The 19,534-nt window shown below is 39.7% G+C and overlaps 1 protein-coding gene across 1 annotated transcript in view; it reads right to left on the bottom strand.

The window, feature by feature from the left end:
- Window positions 1-3,037: 3,037 nt before the first annotated feature.
- brinp3a.1 (bone morphogenetic protein/retinoic acid inducible neural-specific 3a, tandem duplicate 1) overlaps window positions 3,038-19,534 on the bottom strand; it is a 44,144-nt gene continuing 27,647 nt past the window's right edge. The window contains exons 5-8 of the mRNA XM_076088691.1: window positions 14,168-14,273; window positions 13,495-13,731; window positions 9,954-10,176; window positions 3,038-4,999 (exon numbers count right to left, since the gene is read on the bottom strand). Coding sequence (XP_075944806.1) covers window positions 3,883-4,999; window positions 9,954-10,176; window positions 13,495-13,731; window positions 14,168-14,273 — 1,683 coding nt within the window. The 3' untranslated portion in view covers window positions 3,038-3,882. The remainder of the gene's footprint in view (window positions 5,000-9,953; window positions 10,177-13,494; window positions 13,732-14,167; window positions 14,274-19,534) is intronic.

Here is a 19,534-nt window from a genome sequence, read left to right as displayed (position 1 = left end):
ATATATTGGATTGATGTCCACAGGAATAAACTAGTATTTAATGATCCAGGTAAAGATGTTAAAACACCAGCTGCCGGCTCTTCAATTATGCTTTGGTTAGATTACCTGACTCCTAACAAGCTATCAAATGACGTGAGTGTTCCACTCAATAATTCATGATTTGTTTTCTGTGGAAAGTGCTTTCACAAAGGAATGATAAAAATGTGATTCAGAGATGCAATTTTCCAAATGAGTTAAATAGCTCCTAATAATATTCACCAACCACTAAATGTTACATTTTGTATTAAAAAAAAGGAAATGAGTCTTGGATGCAGCCGTCAACATTTTTGCATTTGCACTTAATCTCTCTGATTTGCCCCTTTTCTCTCTACTTGCTTTATATATTAAAATTATAAAATATATATTCAGCATTTAACTGTATAAACAGGTCGTGGTGCAACACTCATTGGCTGGATTAGTTAAACAGCCATCTGTGTAAAAAAAAAAAAAAAAGCAGATAAAACAAAAAAAAATCCTCTCTACTGTTTTGTCCACCTCAGTCTGCCAGTGTTGCAGTGATGATCTTGTACACAACAGCTGGCTTCTACGGTGCGAGCACCTCCCTGCACTTGCGGATACAAATTTGTGTGTGAATGTGACAAAGTATTTGGGCGCACCAGTGAGTGACTAGGTTCTGAGGCTGTTAAACTGCACGATTCGGTTGGCATCAACAGCAAAGAGCAATAATGTAGCAGCCAGATTAAGTCGCAAATGTCACTGGTTATGGGTCTAAATCTGTGAGTAACTTAACAGGCCAAAAATAAACTTGCTTGGTTAAAGTGCTCTCTGAAAGCCAGCTTCTGTACTCAGACAAAGGAAATGTGTGAGGGGAAAAAAACTGCTCTTTGGAAAGCCACCGCTCCATAGACCTTTACCAGCAGAAATTCTGAAGGGCACAGGTGAAGTTGACGACATTACCAATGATTTTCGTTAAAAACTAAGCGGAATGCAGCTCATTAGGATTATTAAATACACCTGTTATTTTCCTACTATGTCAGAATGTAAATTGCGAGTGGACTGGGTGTAAATATACAGTGCATTAAACACTTTTTGTCAGATTTTGTTTGTTGTTCATTCATTTCCCCCTCATCATTCTATATTCGATACCCCAAAATGACAGAAAGAGGTTTCCATAAGGTTTTTGCAATTTGTTGTAATTAAACCAAAATATCACATCGCCATAAGTATTCAGACCCATCGGTACTTTGTTGAAGCACCTTTGGCAGCATTTACAGCCTCTAAGTCTTCTTGGGTATTATGTGACAAGCTTTGAAGATCTGGATTTGGAGACTTATTGCCTGAGCTCTGAGCTCTGCAGTCAGGTCCTGCAAACTCGTGGCTTGGTTTTAGATCTGATATGCATTGTCAGCTGTTAGACCTGATGTATGCAGGCGTGTGCCTTTCCAATGTCCAATCAAGTGAATTTTCCACAGGTGGACTCCAATCAAAAGTGATCAAGAGAAATGGGAGGCACCTGAGTTAAATGTCAAGCGTCAAAGCAAAGGGCCTTAATACTTACGTCAATGTGATACTTAAGTTAATGAATTTGCACAACTTTGTCACTTTGTCATTTAAGGGTGTGATCTTTCTTTGTATGGAGTTGGTTGTTGAAAAAAAGAGAACAAGTGTTATGATCAATATTAGTTATGGCTGTGTTTTATTCCCAAATGACTATGACAAAATGTATGTAATATTTGAATGCCCTATTTGCTGGTTCCATTGTTTTAACACTCAGACAGTTTTGTGTGTTTAAATCTTTAGGTAAAGGTATTTAAGTCTCCATTAGATAGCTTATTTGTAAAAATCACACCATCAGATAATGGCTTCTCAATGGCCTATCTAAAATCATATTTTCATGCTCAATTCAGATTTTTTTGGCAATGATGGATCCCGCTCTTGCCGCCTGGATGGTCTGCACAACTTGTACAGACAGTGCAGCCCTCCTAAGCCTGTCACTCTCAGGAGCCAAGTGTAAAGGGACAGCCCAGAGTGGGCTACTTGCCTACTGCACTCGTCTCCTAAAACAGAGCCCCCCAGAACCCGTGGTCCAGGGCCTCATCATCAAAACAGATTACTTGGTAGTTGCATGTGTGCTAACGAGTCCACCCCCAGGGGTGGATCGTCCTGCAGTCAGTTTGTTGTGAAGGTATGCGTCTCTGAACCCCAAGCCTATTTAAAGTTTACAACCTGTACTTACAGACCCTCTGGTTCTCTTATCTGTGAATCAATGCTTGTGATTGAAGGAGAGTTTTATCCTTCTTAGAGTCCAGTAGAGGGCGGAGCCTGTTTGAGCTGGAACGTAATGTTTCCCAGACAAGGCTGGTTTGCCTTTGCAGTTGACACATTTTCTCAAGTGCTAATTTACTTAATTTGAGTTTTACCAAGTGAAACATGACACCAAATCTATAAAAATAACTAAAACAGAGTAACAGTAATACGGAAAAAAGTTTTATTTTTGTCAGGTCTGATAACCAATGATGCACTGCCATAGTTCTGTGGAGAGAGAGAGGTTTTTCTATGACTGAAACTGTATGAGTGCCTGCAGCGCAGAAAAACACTTCTCACAGTGGTCGCATGGTCAGTGATCGGATATGTATCGGATCTATGTATGTATGAAAATGGCCCAGATATGACTGACAAAAAAAATTTAAAAAGATCTCCCCGACACCACTTTAAAAAAGTGATGGGTTATCATGATAGTGAAAACAAAATAGCTTGTAATGTTAACATAGCCTACGGATAACTGAAAAAGTCAGTTGTGTGTCAAATCCATGACAATCCACAAACAAGGCCCAGAGATGTTTCACAGCAGACGTTTGACACACCATATCAGGGAAAGCACAGGCGCTATTAACAACCGTAATGAAGGTCCTCTGTCTTCTGCATACTGTCTCACCAATATATAATCTTGTCATTGATGGTATTAGTCATAAGGTAAAAATACTGTGTGTGTGTGTGCGTGTCAAGTATCTCTTCCATGAAAAGTAAACCATTTATAGACCACACATAAAAAGTTTTTTTATTTAGTGTATTAACAAATTGTATTATACATTTTATAGACAGTTTTTTTTTCTTCTTTTCATTCACAAACGACAGCATTATAAAAATAAAAGCACATGTAACATATATTGTGTATCACGGTGTTGGTTTCTTATCTGCAAATCTGTAGTAATACAGCATCTATTTATTCATTTTGTGTATTTATGCGTATTTTGTTTTTGTCTTACAAAAATGTGTAGTACAGCGTAAAAAAAGGAGTGAGTTTATTGTTGAATGGAACGCTTAAAACAATGAGGTGCCCATAATGTGCCAGGTTAAAAGACAGGGCCGTGATAGTAAAACAGAAATGTGTGTTTATTTTTGAGCCTGGGAAATAAATGTGATGGAAAAGTACAAACAAAAAAAACATGCTGGTGTTGAAATGTTTATATCTGTAAGATGATAACATTGCTCGGGTAATACTTCATCAGCAAAAGCTTTTGTTTACGCATGACAGCAATTTCAAATGTATGCAACCTACAAACGTCAGCACACTGGCAACATATCAGTGGTGGGAGAGCTTTAAATTCATAGTATTAACTGTCAAAGTTAATATTTCAATCAGGAGAGAGAAAAAAAAAAAGCTATGAGGCAAGTTTGGTGAAATCCTCCTTAATTCTACAATGTTGTACAAATTTATAGGAAAAGCTGACATGAGGATCTCAAATGCACTCTTGAGATCCATGACGACAGTGAAAATGTCCCCCAAATGTCCCTTGCTGGGCTCCAGAATTGCTCTTAACCATCATCAGGCCTGTGTGATAACTGCTCTGCCATCTGTGCAGCTGGCTGCCTGCCCACTTATTAGCTACATAATTTGGTTGTTTCGTATTCGATCGAGTTGGGCTGCTTGGCACTGAAAGTCTGCAGCGCTGCCTGGATCCTGGCAACGTCCGTGGTGGACAGTTTGAGCCGGTGCCGCAGCAGACAGGAGAAGAGGTCCAGAGGCTGAGCTCCAGGTGGGGAGAGCCTGTTGACCCGATCCCGGATCTCCAGCAGCTGCAGCAAGGCAGAGTCCTGCGATCCCTGAGTATATGGGTAGTCAAGCTGTAAAATCAAGTCCTGGATTGCTTCTGGGTCAAAGTGCATACTATAGCCATACACCTGGATGCTGTTAATCTTCATGTAGCCTAGATTTTGCCCCGGTTCCAGGTACTCCAAGGGCTCATAATATACACTTCCATTCCCGGTGCTTGAGGGCGCCCTGATCCGACTCCGGAGGTAAAAGTGGACCGTCTCAAAAAATGTTTTCCACTTGTTGCCCAAAGTCAAAGTCCAGTTGTAACAGTCATAGGGAAGGTCTAATTTAGTCCTCTCCCAGTCTGGGTAGTTGCTCTGGTCAATGGGCATGATCCAACTCTCAGAGTGGCTCCCCCCAAACGGGTTGATATAGACAGACAGCATGGGGTCCAGAGTGCTGTTCTTGGTAAGGCAGATCTGTAGAGACATCCCCAGGAGCATGTGGACATGGTTTGACTTGTATTTATTACTTTTCAGCGTCAGCAGCATCCTCTTTCTCCATGACGGGTCAAACCAGTTATTAAGCCTGACATCGTTGCTGACAAAGATCCCGTGGATGCTGATGCGGTTGTCTCGTTTCTGCAGAAGGTAGCGTAGCTCCATGTCCTGCAGGTCCGTCTCAAAGCCGATGTAGTGATCAGTGGAGTCGGGCACTTCGTTGCGGCACACGCCCTGGCTTAGCATGTAACCCTGGTTACAGGTGGCGCAGCGGGATCGGTTCTCGTAGGAGCACGAGGCGCATGAGGTGCCCTCCCCCACCATGCAGGGGATCACCCCCAGGCAGGGGGGGTGCTCGTAGGGGCAGGAGCAGCTCCTGGTTTCCTCCAGGTAGTAGCCGATGTGGTTGTTCTTACTGCAGTACATGATGGAGAGGATGTAGTTCAGCCAGTAGCTGAAGGGCCTGTAAGAGAAAAAGTGCAGTATATAAGAGTTGTAGATATAAATACATCTATGTAATAAAATAAAGTGTTCACAAAGAAAAAGGCTTGTCCAGAAATAAATTAAGGGAATAAGTGTATAATGTCGGAAAGCAATTTTTTTTCTTGACATTTTAAAGGTACCCAAGTAAAACCAAGAATAAAAGGCTTTGTATTGGACTAAATAAGATGTATAGTACATCTCGTCAAATATGCAGTTAAAAAAAATTAAAGGAATGAAAAAAAGTGTTCACTCAGTTTGTTTTAATCTGTCAAGTATGAATATAATAATATAAAAGAATATATTTTTGATTATTATAAAGATTTATCTGTTATCTTCTTGTATAACATGAAACTATCTTATGACACGTAAAGTGTTGGCGACCAAATAAATCCACCCATTATATAAAACCATACTAAATTGTTAGCTTGCAGTATCATGGGTTTGCGATGTGTGTTTCTATGTTATGGCAAGAACATATAAAATAATCCTTGTCGAAGGTTTAATATTATCTTGTCAGCTTCCCGATAAAACAATGTAGGCGAGGGCAGTATGGGAGAAGGTCAACAGTCCTCCATCGCTTCATGTTCTCCTGAGACTCACGCCCACTCAGCAAAGCGCACATTTACACAAATTTTGATCAAATCCTTCTGGAAATTATTTTTTTCTATAATACTTCACTTTACAGAATATAGAATGTTCGAGAAAAAAATCCATAGTTATATATTTAAGTTTAGCACTCAAAGCTGGCCAATTGGCTGAGAGCAGAACAACTTTAATCAGATTCTGATTGCTATGTCGTTACATTTTGATTGGTGCTGGAGATACCTAACATCTTCTTTTTCCAAACAGTCTCGTCCACTTTATACCAATAGAAGAGCTCAGACAAAAACTCATGTCTAATAGTTTAATTTATTCTGAGACACAAACTCTAAATCAAAATTCCTGAGACTGTTTATGAAAAAAGAAGCAGATGGGCCGCATGACAAAAATATAATGCCATAAATCAGTCTTTCACCGTCTTGTTCCACATCTGTCACTTTTCTGAATCCTCTCCTGTGCTCTAGCAGTGTTAGCAGTTTTGTTATTGTTCTCGTGTGCAGCTGCTCAATTAATTTAGGGCAAACAATGGTGCATGAATAAGTCATTTACGTTAAAATAAATGTATTTTCGAAGGAGTAATACATTTGTTTGACTGACTACAAGCCGGGCAGCTTAGTGTGTGCGGCACTGAGAATTTTAACTTGAATGATGAATATTAGATCAAAGCCATTAAAAGTCAGCAAAGTTTCTTTCCACAACTTCACAGTCTTCTCAGTGTAGAGCAAATATATACGAGGCATGTTTCAGCATTTCAAAATAAAGTTCTACATCATGTCGCATTTCTGCACAGGAACAAATACTATACGGTAGTATTTGGTGCCGACTTTCCCTTTCCAAACGTTTGAGACACGATGGTGACAAATGTTGATTGTATGTGCGCACACACAGGACCGTCGCCAAAGTACAACAGATTTTGCAAAACATTTAAAACAAAACCCTCTTTACAACTAAACTGACGACTGAAGACTTGATTCTTTGGATATGAAGCTCTGATTTGAAAACGTCTACAATTATTCAGTACAGAATAGACATCTATTAGAACTCTGTTCATTTTTGTTGGATTTGATTCAACATATTGAAATTCAATTAGCTTTAATAACACAATATAAATTGACACATTATTAGACTCTAACTGGGGCTACTGGATTTCATCTTTATGTAGGAATTGCATAGAAATGGCAACGTTAATGTGATAATATACTACTATATGCTCGGTGATGGATAATGGTGAAATTGTATACATGCAGGTGACATTTAAGGCAGTTGCATGTTGTACTACATCATGTATTATGTTTACATTGTCACACATCTCTTACAAAAAAATGTAGATTATTAAGTATTAAAAGGAGGAATATGGTACACATACTGTAGGTTTCATTCTGCTTCTAAATAATAAGTTAACAAACATGAAAATAAAACTAACCAAGGCTAATTACACCTTCTAAATATGAAGAAAAGAATAGAGTGAAAACTGCAACCAATATATATATATATATTTTCTTTTTCTTATGGAGTCTGTAGAAACACAAGAGCTTCGAACTAACAAGCTACTTTAATACAATATTCCGACGTCAAAAGACAATAAAATGTGTTCACAGTCCTAACAGTACCCGGCTACTCTGAAACTCATCAGTTGGAGTCAGTTGTGCATATCTCACCTCCACAGAGGAGGCTGTGCACAGCAAGAGAGGGGAAGCTGTCCCGCCATCACAAAGCGCATTGTGTCAGCAGGACATGTAAACTGTCATGGAGACGTAGTGTGCAGTGCGGGCCAAAGAGAAGCTGGGTGTTCACTCTGCAATCTGTTCACTGTCTGTCAGCTCATTTCACACAGATCAATGCATTACGTCAGCAAAACCTTTTTCTCCACTGAAGAGGCACTCCCTTTTTTTTCCCCATTTATTAACAGCAAAAAAACATCACATGTTGTTTTGTGCGGCTCTATCACTGATATTCGGACACCTTGTGTTCTCTGATAGTGCAGCTCGAAACCGAAAAAGCCTGCTCTCTTTATATTTTAAGACTTTACGAGAGAATTACAATAGAAACTCAGATGGATATGTGGCATACTGTTGCAAAGCAAACAAGAGGGGAAAAATATAGAAAAACCTCCATGAACTAGGTCATTAGACACAATACAATACGGAAAGAATCTGTTGAATAGAGGAAATCATAGAACTTTGTGCATTTTTATGAAGCTTGTATTTTGTGTAAAGTTTGTAAATTATATTCCAAAGTGAAAAGGATTTTGATCCTGCAGGAAAATGCAATATTTAATTTTTTCCAACTGCTTGGCTTTTAACCGCGTTATTATGAAAATAAAATGAAAAATACAGACGCTCCTTAGATCTTTTGAGAGCACCAGGTTATTACACAGCAGGATCCAAAATATCCAGTTTAAGTATTTATTTTAATCACTCCCACTATATCTTATTACTGCCTTTGCTGCTCTCCCTAAATTTGCCCCAGATACTGTCCCCGCTGAAGTGTTGCAAAATATTGAATATTACATTCAGTGCAGATGGTGTTATTTACCTGTATGGATTCATCACCACAACCTACATGCCATGTATTACCTCATCATCTCATCTCATTGTCAGTAGTTAGTGTTGTTGATAAGAATAGGACACTATTGCCATTCTACAGAGTCATTTTGCCTCCGAACAGCATTGCCCCTTCAAAATAAAAGTACCAGTCTTTTTAATACATCCAACAGGACAACAAGTAACACATACTCAAGGAAATACTTGAAATGAATACACATAAAGAACAGCAGTGTATTTAAACATGCTGGACCACAGGAAACTGATGAAAATACGTGTTGAATATCCTGATGTTAGCTCAACAAAGAGATCCATAATTAAGTTAAATTATGGAAATGTGGGAGATTAGCAAAACTGTTTAAACTTTGACTAGATTATTTCTGTAAACGGATAATATGACAGCCTATTTAATCACCATTACTGGCTCATCAAATCATTTTGGACTGAACTGGAGAACTGTGAGCCAATCAAAGTCAGGAAAAATAGGCAGGGGGGACTTGCGGGAAACAAAAAGGGTAAAGTTTTTTTTTGTGTTGCTGTGCTGAGAGGAGAGCTCTTCGAAACTAATTCTGTAATGCATTTTTTAATTAGCAAGTCTCTTTCTGTATGTGGCTTTTAGTCTCACACCGAGTGTGTCTGATAAAACAGTTCACACCTGCTTTCCTCACACATTCAATTTCTGAGACGCAGTTTCCTCCGTATGATGTCAGTCTACAGTGATAAATCAGGTGCAATGGCTATTACCTATGGGACCTTTTTCTCCTATCATACGTTTCCCCTACTAGCAATGCTGTAAAATGCGTATTATTACTCTTAATTTTGAGAGGTGCTGCTTTCCTTTCATTGAATAGCAGGTCAAATCTTGGTGCATATTAGTAAGTAAGGACTAATGCAATTTGGCTGTTTAGTGGGGTGTAAATATTTATGATCTTGTGCTTCGACGCTGTAGATCACTGGCCATTTTGCTGCTGAAACATTAGAATCGGCTTTGTTGAACAGGCAATACAAAAGCGGAAAATTTTGAAATTGTAGCAGCTCTAAGGTTAACAATGCCTCCTGTATGTATGGTCTGATAGGATTTCGTAGGTGATTGGTAAAATGAATGAACAGGGATTATATCCTCTTCAGTGGTGGGCATGTGAGAGATGTAGCTGCAGCTAAAAAATCACATTGCAGAGAATGTGTATGTGGTTCTCACCTCAAACGGCTCCTAAAATAAACTTGGCTGAAATAGCTGTACTGACTAAATCAGCTTGGAGTTGGCAAACTATGTGACTTTTTAGAAAAAACACAAAAAAAGATCGAATGATCTGAGGAGACAACTTTTTTGTCTTGACTAGTTAACAGGAAGAACTTCCAAACTTAGCATATTCCTTTTAAAACACTGCACACTTTAATTTCACAGGACGATGGTTTTGATTTCCTGGATGTAAAGGAGACTTGGGTTGGGAGTGCAGCCAAGTCATCAGGCGTGACACTATAGCTCATTTCTGTAGGACCTCAGTTGAATATCAAAGCTCTAACGTATTGTATGTATTATTAGCATAATGCATAGTTGAGGGGATAACAAAGCGCTGCGCACAGAGTGGGCTGAAGAAAATAAATGAGCACTGCCGTTCACAGCTTGCTTGAAAGAACTTGTGATGTGGCTGCAGGCATTGGATTTTTTTTCTCATTTTCACACATGCACAACCACACGCTGGCTTGCACACACGTACACACACACACACACACACACTTACACATCCGTATTAACAGAAAAGTCAGCAGGAATACTTATCAGCTTCTCACCTCTCCCTCAGCATAATAATTTTGGGCTGAGTTCGACACCTCTTGCTGAGGGTGAAGAGCTTGTTGATGATGCGTCGCGCTTTGCTCAGGAGCTGCTGGGTGCTGAGCTCAAGCTGTTTGTAGCGTTGGTGAATGGCCGGCTCCATCTTCCAGAAGTATTGGATGGCGGACGTGTTCAGGGCGTAGAAAGTGGGAAGCCTTCGGACGAAGTTCTGAAACTCATCTGGAAGGCAAAAGGAGACGCAAGATGAGAGTTGAACACTTTCTCCAGCACCGGCCAAACTCACGCTCTCACTTCCTTCCCACTCTACTTTGCTAATCTTGTCAAACTAAATGAGAGAACTTTGCAGGGGTCACAGGTGCTCAAGAGCCGCTGGTCAAACTGGAAGTGATATTGTTTGATGCCTATGCTAATGGGAAAAAGGCAAATACAAAACTAAATACAAGGTTGGGGTAAGATATTCTTTTCTTCCATTATTGAATAGCCAACAGCTTTTCCAGGGCTACTCCTGCTGGTTAGTCTGTGATATAATATTACGGACAAGTAGCACAGAAGATAATATCCTGTATGTCAACCCTTCAGAGCTGCTGTCTGCTGAAAACACAATGCGCAGCAAACAGATTACATTTCTGAGGCATTCAATAACATCATCATCGTAATCATTTGTTATATGGGACATCAATGCAAAGCTCAACACGGATGAGAAAATGACTTTACTGTTTGTAATTAGTTAACAATATCTTGATATAGCATCTGATTAGAAAACCAATTAAGTGCCAATGGCTTCCTTGGTGATTATGCAAGGTGTATAACAGGTTCCTATGAAATTAATAAGCTGATTAAACAGCTTGTAATAAAATATATTACAGGGGTATTTGGGGTCGGGGGGCTTTTCATGTCCTACATACCAAAATGAGAGACATTCTCCTGAGGAGTAAAGCAACTACACGGTGCGGCTTACATATTTGTTCATCGGATTCCACATATTCATTTGTATCGTAATGCAGTGCCTGTTCATGCCACATTGCATGAATAGCTCCACAGATGTCTATCTTTATTTGTTTGTACAACAGAAAAAAAAGTTAAATCAAGAGTAAACACAAAGTCTGATGAGACAAAACAAACAGCTCCAATGAAAAGTAGAGAAGGGAAATTACAATTAAAACCCAAAGAAAGGATTAGGACAACTTGCTAGAAGGATATTGCCTGGCATTGAAAAACTGTGGCATTCAAAAAATGACAGTCTTTTACATAGTACCTCATCAGGGTGGTATCTTTCTTAAAAAGACAAAGCTATGGGTTCCTCCATGTTATTTAACCATTGTTAAAAGTATTAGGTGATCACCGTGTGTATTTCCATGTCCAGTACTTTATCCTCTGGAAAAGAGATCGATTGATATGGTACAGGACACAAAATAGTGGCTGAACCTGTTCAGTGTTGAGTTTCCTGCGGAAGGTTGAAACTGCAAGCTGCTGCTGAGCTCGACCATTATTTTATCACCAAGACAACGATAGCTCATTGTTGGAGACCCACTCTCTGTCCAACCATCATTATCTTGTCAGCCACTGAACCCACTAAGGTAACAGCACTCCCCCTTTTGGTATGATTTAAAAAATAGACGACTGTCAGATTTGAAGGGGCAGAAGAACAGACACATTCTGGGCATTGTTAAAACTCAATTGGTGTTGGAGGGTAATGATGTGTAGAGGCTTATTTGGCAGATTCTTCATAAATCGCTTAATTATGAGGTTACAATTAAAAAATGATCCGTCTTAGTTGTTAATTTTACTCATTCTAATCAATTTTACAACAAATGCAAAATATTATGTTTAACCAAGATCTCATTTGTCCGTATTGTATCCCCTGACTTGTTACATATTGCACCCTCCAGTCAATGGATATTAGACTGTTGTCCGTTTCAGTTTACCATTATGAATATGACTTTTTTACTTACTCACCGAAAATTGAAGATCACCAAGCAAGTGTATAAAGCAATGAAAAAAACGTACATCTTTTAGGAAATTAAGATACTGATTCTAATTAAAGCATCATTCAGTGGAAGGTCCAAGCCAATCACGTCCGCTATCAGCCAACTATAGAAACCTCATTTAACAATCATGTCATGAGTCATGATTATGAATCGCTGATGTTAGTTGTTCTCTATTAGATCAAATACACAAGTGGATCCCCAGGGGTTTTAAGGGAACTTACTTATTGTTTTTCATTTAATTCAGCACTGCAACTGCAGTTTTCAGGGCACGTTGCTGCTTAAGTTATTGCCAGCTGTGAGCTAATCAAGTCGCCCTCAGTACAGAAGCATGTCACCTGTAATAACATTTTTAGCCAGCGAGGTGCAAAAAGAGCAGCTTAAGACAGGGCTGGGAGAGACTAGATGCCCTCAGGGTGTGTGGATGCAGCTCACAGTTTAAATAATGATAAGAACACAGAAACAGAGCTTTGTTGGAACATTCAGTAAAATGTGTGATACACTGTGAGCGTGCAACATTTCAGTGTGCCTAATAAAATCACTTTGCAAAAAGCTTGTCCAAATTGTTTTCTCACAATCATCCCAAGTGAACACCTCGAGCAAAACGGCAAACTGTATTAAATGAGGTTAACTGATAAAATGGATATAACTCAGCTGCAAAGTATTACATCACAGGTTACGTCATAGGCCAACAGATTACAGCTACTGTAGTTTGTTTATAGCGCGGGACAGCTTCCCCTGTAGTCACATTACTGTCAATGCTACTCTTTCATTTGCACAATGCGATTTCTGCACACAGACTGGCTCAAATGGCAGCAAAAGGTAGTTGTTTGAATGCTGAAGAGCACTGGGAGACGACAGATTCATCAGCTGTTAAGAAATGTTTGCCTTCATTATTTCTGGCTGTATCAGGGAAACTGAGGGAAATGTTGCCAACCAATAGGCTGGACTGCTTTATGGCAGTATTGGATTCACAGGATTCTTTCTTCAATTTGATGAAGTCACCTTAATTTGTACATCATCATCATTGAATTTAGCAGATTGTCCAACAAAAATGTATCTATAATGAGCGACTCAAATTATTTTACAGACATTTATCAATATCAAAATATAACGATATTGTAAAATTACATAATATTTAGTTCAACAATTGTTTTGGAATGGTATTTACATCAAAACTTACCAAAAAACAATTAGAAATATGTTAAACGGCCTTACATTTATGAGACAGACCAATATTTTATGTAAGAATGTATAAGCTATGACCACAGCTAACAGTGGGATTTTACTAATTCATCAAATCTCAGTCATTTCAGCTAATGGGCATGAAATGCCCTTCTCTGTTGTTTTCTTATAATTTTTTTTGCAAGATGCTGGTTTAAAAATTGCACCTCTGTGTACCATTGAATTCCCATCACGTTGATTGGATGTAATTGCCACTTGTTTCGCCTTTTGTTTTTTTTGCCCATCGGCTCCTCTAACAATAGAGTCTAATTTGCCGTCAGTGTGAGGGTCACAGCCAATGAATGAGTGCAAAAAGGAGAACACTGACCTGACTCCTCAAAGTCTTGGTTGGCCAAGTTCCAGGAATCTCGGATTTTCAGCACACTGGCTTGCATAGCCCTCAGATCCACCTCGGGGCAATTACACTGCGGGTAGTCCACTTTGCAGCGGCACCAGCAGTCACTGTCCCGGCACACAAACTGGCCCTCCTCATTACAACCGATGTAGCTGAGAGCTGCCTGCACGAACCTGGCCCTTATGTACTCTGGCAGTATGGCCTGGAGGCCTATGGCAAGGACAACAACATGGAAATGTCACATAGATGAATGAATATGGAGGTGTAAGTACTTTAGGTATTGCAGAAAATGTGTAAAGATGGCTGTTGTGCGCTACATCTGTAAATCACAAAAGGCCCGGCACTCATTTTCTTTTTGGTTTTTTTTGCCACACTTGACATATGCTTGGCGTCACATGCAATATGCTGAGATTCACTTAAAGTTTTATTTTCACTGCACAGTTCTGCTGCTTTTGTTCTGAATCATTACTGCCCGGGATTCATTTGAGAATCCGGCAAGGATGCACGGCAAAAAAAAAAAAAGCGAAAGAGTGATTGAAGCTAAATTCGTTCCGACACTCTCATGCTGCAGTTATAAGCTTGCCAGAGAACAGACACAGCGACAATTCCATCAGAAATTGGGCGAGTTCAATTATGAATGCCCAACCTTGCAAATGAATCTTATTTTCAGGGCTCTGAACCAAAACGGAGCTGACAGAGTCGAGGTTGTCATAGTTACTGCATCCAAGAGGGCCCGTCCTTGTTTCGGTCACCTGCAGGGAGGAAAACAGAGGCACATAACACATACTGAGAAAAAAAAAAACACACTGATGGCATTAAATATAGAGAGAGTGAGAGATAAAGGACAATTAAAGAAAGCACATGACTAACTGTCATGCATAATACAATTACCAACACCCTTTCCCTTCACTATCTCGTCTTCAACTCCATTACTTAGACCTGACCTGAAAACTTTGTGAACTTGTGGGCTGGAAATTGAGTTGAGAGCAGGATCCCTGGAGTAAAGCATAATGATTAAGGTGTGGTGTCATCTGTCAAATTCATCTCTACGTTGTGTTTCCCCATTACAATGCCCCCCTGACACCCATAACATGCTAAAATCTATTGTGATGCTAGAGTAAGCATGTCCTATTCAATTACATACACACCTGAGGATTCATGTAATTGCTCGGTGCAAACTTTTACATGAGGTATGCAATACTGTTACAGCACTACACACAGGCTGAAATGTGATGAGAGGATTGGCAACAAAAAAAAAATCGTCAATTTGGGAACCATTATTGAATTGGTGGAGTACTCCACCAATTGCATTGCTCTTGTGTTACATTGTCAAACACACAATGTACAAAAAGTATTAAAATCAATGAAGCACAACCTGATATGTTTTCTTTTATATTTATTATACGTTTCATCTTCATGCCAAAGCATGGCGCCTACATTACCCACAATGCAAGTAACATCACTTTAGGCAATTTACCAGATTGTACAAGGCTCCCTCTGGAGCAACAAACTGCTTTACACAGAAAGGCTTTCATTTCATATCGTACCCCTCAAGACCTTTAAAGAAACTCTGATATACAAAAATTGGCCAAGTTCCACACGTGAAGCACAAAAACTTTGACTTCGGAGTATATAATCATCATGATCCTCCGCATCAAGGGGCTGCATAGAGCAAGCACACTAGCGTTTCCTTTCACCCTGCCTCAAAGCCGCTCAACCTCAGGCTCATTCACGTGAACAGAGGAAGGAAAACAAGTCTTTTACAGAGGTCCCTTTCCCAATGTACGTCTATAGGAAAAAGGTATTTTGGGGCTCAATGTAATCATTTAACTCGTTTTAACTTATGTTCTTCTCTACATAGTAATGCCACTTAACCCAAATAACAATATTTTCCTAAATCTAACCCAAATGTCCGTGTTGCGGATCAACACGCGTTGCTGGAGATTTTTTCGGAGAATGGACAAACAATTAGGAAAAAGAATATATCATACAACCGTTGTATGAGGATATGTTGAAACACTTGATCAATTAAGAATTTGACCTGATGGTGGCTTTATGAAAAGTCAGTGGATCACTAAAATGATTACAATTCATCCTGTGACATGGTCCTATAGTTTTGGAGAAATTTCACTCAAAATGTGAACCTCATGGTAGCACTAGATGAAAGGTCAAGGGATCATCAAAGTCAGTTGATTTCATCCTCTTGGGACCATAGATGTGTGTGCAATAATTCATGGCAATGCATTCAATAGTATTAATAATAAATATACTATATATATATAATATATATTGTTGTCTGGACTAAAGTGGTGGACCAACCGAACACAGAGTTGCATAACAAATGCAGTTTGTAGTCCGATGTTGCAACATAAGAAAAACACTCCTGCTAAACTATATTCCATGGTGGAGGATGGAGGATGAGATTAGGAGTCTCACAGCCTGAGGAAAGAAGCTGCTGTGATGTCTGGTGGTACGGTAGCCGATACTTCCGTATCGCTTGCCAGATGGCAGCAGGGTGAGCAGGACGTGGCTGGGGTGGGTATTGTGTTTTAATATCCTTTCGACTCTCCGCAAGTGTTACTGGCGGTATAAAGACTGCCAGAGTATAATTATAGAGACTCTCTTTTTAAAGCTTTTTATTTTCTATATCAGCAGCACACAACACAAACCTCTGTCAAGCATGTATGATGGGAGCTCACATGGTGAAACAAATGATTTTTGGCCATTTTAGTGTGCCTGTGGTGGAGCTGAAAACAGAACTACAATTTAAAGGGTTATTATTGTCAGTAGGTGGGACTACTTCAATCATGTCAAAGTCGCCCTTTTTTATTCTCGTTTGAAGAGTGCAGTTTGGACAATGGAAACCTGCCAATGTCGTGAGGGAGAGAACAGTGTTGAGCTGGTTTCACCATACAAATTGATGCGACTGTGTGGGACGTGTGAAGTCTCCATGTGAGAATATACGACACCCAGCTTCAGCTATTGAGGGTTTGAGGATATTAAATAACTGAACGCATTTGGTTAACATGAGTTACTCGTGTCCAAGGAGCACTCTTGTATAAATCTAGGAAACGGTTCAGTCACATTAAGTGAAGCACCAAACAAGTTGGCAGAAGTTGCTGGTTTGGCACTGAGAGAGTTATCTACCAGCCAGCCTACATAGAGGATATGGCCGCCCTATTTATCCACACTCCATGCATCATTATGGTATTTTCGTACATCTGACAATCTGTCACACAACAGCTATGTGTACATATTTGGCAATGAAAACATTTCCTGCTGGTTTTAAGGATTCATACCACATCAGACAGCTTCTATAAAACAGCACTGGAAAGAAGGTCTGGTCGTGAGTGCTGTTCTGTCGCGAGTGTTTGAAGCACCAGCTTGAGGCAGAGAGGGGACCTCATTTTACACACCTATTCTGAGTCAGGTTAATTAACTCAGAACAGGTGCAACCATGTAGGAGTAGTTGAAGAAAAAATAAAAAAGACATCAATTGACACACATGCAGACAACTCTGTCCACCCGCCTGTTCATTTGAAGAAAGATGTGTCCATGCAGAGGCCTGTGGACAGTTGCAACGAGTTGTCTGTGTGCAGGGATTGTCTGGATTGTGAAGAAGCCAGTGTTTGTCTGAATTGCCAGTAAACATCACTGTGTCCTCTTGTCTGTGCTGCGGAGTTGAGTTTCAAAAATGTTGCAATTTGCTTGGTAATAAATTCATGAAATCAGCACCTGTGGTTTGTACTCTGAGCTTTTCACCTGGTCTGCAAAAGAAGCCAAAATCCCCATTACGTTTACCACCAGTGTTAAAAACAAAATACGAGCAAAAAGTTCAGCATTGATTGTCAAATGCTAATGTAATATTTTGGTGAACAAGAACTAAATGACAGCAACAGTGTAGAAGACCACGTTTCTTGTATAGCATTGTTTGCTTGTATTTACTTATTAAACAAGCAGAATGAACCTGTCTTCTTCTTCTTTTTATTTAAAGTACCTTATGTGTGCCAAGAGGAAATGATTCTCTGGAAGAAATTACCCTTTTGAAGCTGTTGAGGCAGATAACTGCTCCACTCGAGCTGAATGTGTTTATTTATATCACCAGTTGGGTGATCTATTAAAGCTCATGGCTCATTCTTTGCTGGCTAAAAAAACCCGCAAAGAAAGCATAACAAAAATACAACTATTTTTATGGAGACCGCTTCAATTTTCTACAGCCATTAGGCTACACTCTGCTGTCAAAATGAATCAGAGACTAATGCATTAAGATACATGGTTGAAAAAGGGCTTTTAACACAGTAAGTGGGTGCAAGCATAGCAGACATATTATACTAATGGTATTCCTCTTGAACATTGCGTTTGGCTACGTGGTCAGCCTATTCAGTCTGTGTAGTCACTACAAGTTGTACTGGATAATAAGGCAGTATTTTTAACACCAGGTTAATTTAAAGGTCCCTGTGATGAGATAGTGGTTTTAAAATGGTCTAAGTTGTGTTTTAAATGAGTTCATGGGGTTCATGTTATTCAAACTCACCCACTGATCTAACAGCACCTTCAATCCATACTTCAGGGGCTTCTTTCTAACTGTACTAAGTACTTGTGTGTGTCATGGTTTTCATGCAGGCTAGCCTGCTCACTATAGAGCATGAGTGCACCTAAATCATTCAACTTCATATAAGAACATGAAAACATTCGAAGAAGAGACTCTCTTATGAGGTACACTTTTGTTTTAGAGCTGCTGCTATAGGTTTTATTTCACCCAGGTGTAACCAGGCGAGCTCTTTTCTTTGAACAACTGTGACACAAATTGCTAAAAAAACTGATGGAAAAGCAGCAAATATCTGAGATCATTCATGTCAAAAAATGCAAAAATATTAACACTAAGAGCAAAGGCCAACATGCACAAACGCAAGGCAAGCTTACCTCAGTAAAAAAAAAAAGTCAGGTGCAGACCCTGACAATTGCCCCAAGTTTGGATAGTAAGCTAAATGAAGCCGTAAATAAGCTGTCTTAACACAAAGGTCGAAGAGACATACAGCATGAATACAACAGAAAGTAATTGGCAAAAACATGTAGGTGTGAAACACAACACCCTCTGGGATAGGCACTACAATATCTTACAAGTTCACTTTTGCCCCACGTCTTGAAAGATGCACCTATATAAAGGCTCAAAGACATAACACCATGTTTGTGCTGAAAACACAGACACACAAAAACAAATCACAGCAGAATCTATCCTCTCCTTCTCAGCTAATGGTTAGATTGTTCACAATCGCAGCTCAATCATCCTCGACAAAAGACTGATTTGGAGCGTGCGTATATTCAGGCTCCACGAGCAGCAAAGATAAACTGCCAAACCGGAAGGGAAATCCATCTCCTTCGCTGTCACTTGCGAATTATTGCCAAACACCATGACGGTGTCTTCTTTTAATATTTTCCCAAAGGTCCAACACAAGTAACAACATCTCCTTGCCAGATTAAGGACAGCAACTGTGGTATTTAGCCAGGAGGAGAAGGAAGACTTTTACTGCAGTGGGCAAAAAAGTTGTCTTGCTCTTGACATCTACAAGGTCAATAAGGAAACTAAATTCAGAGACACGTGAGGATGAATAAAAGCCGGGGGCGCTCAGTTATTTTACAGTTTACGTCAATGTCTGTCGAAAATTGCATTACCTTTATCCTATTAGATAATTGTGAGAAATTGTCATACTTTAAACCACAGAAAAAAATCACGAGATTATGCCTGTGTGTGCAACCGTGAGTGTGCATCTCTGTGTCTGTCCACAACTAATCTCGCATTTTGCTCCAGCAAACTGCATTAGGTTTAGGGTTGCCAATTATACATGCATGCTCAAAGACCTCCCGTGGTTGTGGCGACTCACGCTTTCTCAAAACACGTTTTATGGCCTGTTTTACACTGTCATTGTTTGCTTCTTACTACAGACTCACTATTCATACCCGGTTGGAAGGGGCTGCAAGTGATAACACAGCTGAGTGCATCTCCGCTCTCCGT

The sequence above is a fragment of the Anarhichas minor genome, unplaced genomic scaffold (genome assembly GCF_050575085.1).
Source record: "Anarhichas minor isolate MPS153535 unplaced genomic scaffold, ASM5057508v1 ptg000010l, whole genome shotgun sequence".
NCBI lineage: Eukaryota > Metazoa > Chordata > Actinopteri > Perciformes > Anarhichadidae > Anarhichas > Anarhichas minor.
Note: the sequence above shows the minus strand (reverse complement) of the source record. Positions and strands in the feature narration are given on the sequence as shown.